A 4,383-nucleotide genomic window follows, 5' to 3' on the forward strand; every position below is an offset into this window, starting at 1 on the left:
TTATAATGGTAGTAAAATTAAGACGAAGCATTTCTTATATCAGCCCTTTTAGGCAAGTCAGTTTAATTTACATCTTTGATAGTAGGCTATTAAAGTTTACCTTCCAACTTTCATTGCAATGTATTTCAACTCTTAGCTTCTTTAGGTGATGAAGTTCAGCCTCCAGTTCGGGCAAATTTACAATTCGGTTTCAACTTTCTTTTTTGGCAGTGTTATCAGCATTCAGTCACCTATATTGCAGGAAATGCATTTTCTAATTTCATTCAAAAACCGGTATCAATACTTTTGCATTTCCGGTGTTGAATCAAGGAAAATATATTATATTGCCTTGTGTTGAACAAGGACATCATAAAGTCTAAAAATATAGAATATGAATGTAATACAGAATTTATATTATCCTTGGTGTTTAATAATCAGCTCGAACTGTATACACCGTCCCCCACGGTGATTGATGGACCATTGGACCAATCACAGTTCAGTCTTTCCGACGTCCAGTGACGCAAGCGCGCAACAACGTTACGTATGTCACTAAAGCGGAAGTACCGGTACAGGCTGTACCTTGTGTTGTGTTCCTCTTGAATGCTACTCATTTTGAAAAGGTACATTTTGTACACATTTACGAAAGAAAGATAGACGTGAAGTAGTAGTAGTTTATACAGATTTAAACAGGTTCATTCTTGCTGCTTGAATTATATTACTGTTTCTGAATATCTAACAGTGATAGCTAGCGAGCTATGCTAACAGGTGATGTTGAGTGTTCGTGTAACAGTGTAATTACAGCGGTAATGTGTAAGAAGATAGTCGGTTTACACTGTTATCTTTAGGTTTATTTACCAACGATGGGTTAAGTATATGTATAACTTACATTTGCCTCGTGTCAGGTGTCATCATGTCAAAGCAGCCGCTGGGAAAGACGCTGTTGAGGAATGTAATCCGCCACACAGATGCCCACAACAAGGTGCGTTTGAGTTCACGTTTTTATGGGACAACTGGGGACTCACATACATACTCACATACTCGGTTTATTAAGTACACACCTTGTTAAAGCTAATGCAGCTTAATACAACAGCCTTGCAGAAAAAAACTGCATTGCAACTGCTAAAGATAGCCATTGTTTTAATATAATGATTGTATAGGAGGCTGTAGTTTGTATTGCTGTTGAATGGTGTTGTGTTACAGTAATGTTTTCTTGCTTTTTGTCTACCCTCATTGATATAAATAATAGTAGGCAATTGAGTGTAAAGACTGGACTAAGAATGTAGAAAAAATCAACCTCGGTTTATGAAAACAACCATTCACATTGTCTGCAGCTCTCTAATACACAACCTCTATAATCAGTTGTAGGGCTGCCTGTTGTCTTCATCACTGAGTTATTGCGAAATATTTTCTAGATTAATACAGTGTTCTATGAAATGCACAGATAGTGTGAAAATCTCTTAAGCCTAAAGTGATGTCTGCAGATTGCTTGTAGCACAGGATAAAGAAATGCTGCAAATCCTTACATTTGAGAGGCTGGAACTAGATAACGTTCGGCATGTACGTTTTCTTAAAAGAAAAGTTGTGTTGTGTTTTTTAACTGAAGCTTTTTCTGATACACTGATCCAGTTTGAAGCCCTAGCTACATATATCATTGAGCTCAGATGAGTGTGTACTGATATTTGGCAGCCTTTGCACATTCACAAACTGAATGTTTCACAGACTCCTTTGCAAGTTTTTGTTCCCCTTTACCCATAGGCTGAGGAATGTCTATAACTTTTGTAAATATCTGAGTCCTGTGCACTCAATGAATCCAAATGAAGCACTCACATTGTGTGTGTAAGTGTTAGTGTTTGTGTCTGGGCAGTCTTTAATGTACTTACGCTTGTTGACCCACCGCAGATCCAGGAGGAGATGGAGATGTGGAAAATGCGGAACTGGGAGGTCCACCGGGCTCACAAACATTTGTCAGATACAAAGAGTCTGAGGTAGGAACAGCAAATGTCCCAATTTAATTTGTGCCAGCCCAACACAAGTGATACCAAAGCTCATTTGGGAGTATGTTTCATAAAGCAGCAGTTAGTGTAGAGAGCTGCGACTGTATGTTGCCGTTTGATTTATTGATGGTGGTTGTTTTCCAGGGGGCAAATGCACTGCGATCGAGTTCCAGATCAGCCTAGAGACCTGAGCCGAAGCAGAGAGCGAGTCTCACAACATGATGACAGAGAGGCCAGATACTGGAGTCGCAAGCTGTATGAATTTGAGGCCGGTGATCCTGACAGGTAGAGTACATGACTCAATCTTCATCTACTGTTGAAGATGTTTTGTTGTTGTTTTTTAAGCACTTATTGTGAAATTACTTGGGAAAATCTCAAAATTGCTCATTTCTGAAAGAAGAAAGTGAAATGGTTTTCTCATTTGTATCCTGGACAGTGCACATGTATGTAATTTAACTGATGGGGAGTCAGACAAGCTTGACAAATCTTCATCCTGTGTGTTCACAATACAGGTGGGGACATAGTGGCTTCAAGGAGCTTTATCCAGAGGAGTTTGAGAGTGACAGGTAAGCAAAAATGCAGCAATGCAGCAAATAAGAGGAGATAAGAAGTGAGTCACAACTCAGATTTTTAAAGCGGCACTCCAGAGATCTGGCACCGTACTTGCAGAGTTGTGGCTCCTGCATGAAAAAAGGTTTAAAAAATAACTGTCATTATCTCACATCAACCAACAACTGTCATTTAATGTAATTAAACCCAAATTTAACAAATATTAGTCTCTGCACAACCAATTCTGTAGACATCGTGATGACATAAACTCTCACAGGTTGTTAACATGGGAATCTTTTGCACCTCCACCATTCATGCCATATGATGTGAACATGGCATTACTGTGGCTCCTCCTTGATGGATGAATACCATGTAATATTTTTTTAAGCAGGCTGTCTGTTAAGTCTTAGAGTTTAGAGAACTTCAGAGCCCTAGAAGAGATTACACAATTGTTTTCACTAGCCAAGTAGCACCGCCTATGACACGTAAACTGATCTTGATGCATAAAATCGGTGGATGTCTCTATAAATATTTTTTGTCACACCTACTATACCTGTCCAACCTAAATTTATTTGTTCAATTTGTCTGTTCTTTAGTGAAAGAAACAGTGGCACAAAGAAGATCGGCCGCCACAAGATGAAAAAGTCCAAGTCTGACACAGAAGCGAGCTTATCAAAACGATCAAAAAAATCCTCTCGAAAGAAGAAAAAGAAAAAGAAGAAAAAAGATGAGGAGGAAAAGCACAAGAAAGCTGAGTGCTCGAGCAGTGACAGCAGCAGCGATGACAGCAGTGCCACCAAAGACAAGCAACGCAGGAAAAGGACCAAAAGTCGACATAAAAACAAGAAAATTGCAAAAAGTAGAGGGAGAGATGAGGACAGCAGCTCAGGCGACAGTGATGATGAAGGAGAGAGGGAGAGACGGACTCAGAAACGCAAAAAGCGAAAACAGGACTCCCACAAAGACTCTGACTCAGGTCCAGACTCCAAAAAGAAGAGCAGGAAAAACTGGAAAGCAGCAGGTGAGGGGGGCTCAGATGATAGTTCTAGAGACTGAGATTCAAAGACATGAACAGACACAGAGCTCAGTTAACGACCAGGAAAACTACTGCTGGCTCCTTTGTTCGCCTTAACTTCACAGAGGGCTTTTCTCTGCAGGGACGTTCTGTATTGTACTTTGTTAGACATCAACAAACCTGTGCTGTCGGCGCTCTCTGTGGGCGTTCTGTGTAGCAATACCTCATCCGCCGCTGCAGTGGTTTGAAGCACACTGTACGGCAGTACAGACAGCATGAAGGGGGAAGGTGGGTTATCCACCACCTGCCTCATTAGGAATTCTGTCAGCTGCAGGCTCATTGATTGATCATTGACACACGCCTCACACTGTCTGCCTCACATGGAGACCTGTCCTGAATTGACCAGTGTTTTTTTTTATAGCACATTATTTAAGAACAAAGAGAAATTATGCAACTTTCCTCATCGGTTATGATAGAATGTGCTTTTATTGTTATTATTTTTTAGTTTTGTAATTTTTTGATATTTGTACTGTATGCAGCACATTGTCATAGTGAAAAATAAATGTCTATTTTGCTGGTGTTTTTTTAAACATGTTTTCTTGTTATTTAAAAATAGTTGACTATACACAAGTCTGGTGATATACTATGTTTTTCTTTTGTCAACAAATCCCACTCAGAGTATAAAACCAACTGTGAATTTATCTGGTCAACAAGTATCATCTGTGTAGCCTAAGGATGATATAGTTGAGGGACTGCACAGAAATATTGGAAGGGTCAAAAAGGGTAAGGTATGGTTATTGTATTTTGCTTGAGGTATTTTGATTTTTTTCTTCTCTGGAGAGCAGG

General features: G+C 39.6%; 1 protein-coding gene across 1 annotated transcript; it reads left to right on the forward strand.

Moving 5' to 3' along the window:
* Positions 1-511: 511 nt before the first annotated feature.
* nkapd1 (NKAP domain containing 1) lies at positions 512-4,116 on the forward strand. The gene is made up of 6 exons (XM_050063917.1): positions 512-599; positions 882-958; positions 1,879-1,964; positions 2,118-2,258; positions 2,486-2,539; positions 3,119-4,116. Exons 2-6 carry the CDS (start codon positions 890-892, stop codon positions 3,576-3,578), a joined length of 810 nt encoding a protein of 269 aa, XP_049919874.1. The 5' UTR covers positions 512-599; positions 882-889; the 3' UTR covers positions 3,579-4,116.
* Positions 4,117-4,383: the final 267 nt, after the last annotated feature.

Source organism: Epinephelus moara, chromosome 2 (genome assembly GCF_006386435.1).
Source record: "Epinephelus moara isolate mb chromosome 2, YSFRI_EMoa_1.0, whole genome shotgun sequence".
Lineage (NCBI taxonomy): Eukaryota > Metazoa > Chordata > Actinopteri > Perciformes > Serranidae > Epinephelus > Epinephelus moara.

Excerpts from the sequence above, each read along its gene's own strand:
- nkapd1 (XM_050063917.1), top strand. The coding sequence starts at position 890 with ATGTCAAAGCAGCCGCTGGGAAAGACGCTGTTGAGGAATGTAATCCGC. Across the intron at positions 959-1,878 it reads ACACAGATGCCCACAACAAG|ATCCAGGAGGAGATGGAGAT; the intron begins GTGCGTTTGAGT and ends GACCCACCGCAG. Across the intron at positions 1,965-2,117 it reads TCAGATACAAAGAGTCTGAG|GGGGCAAATGCACTGCGATC; the intron begins GTAGGAACAGCA and ends GTTGTTTTCCAG.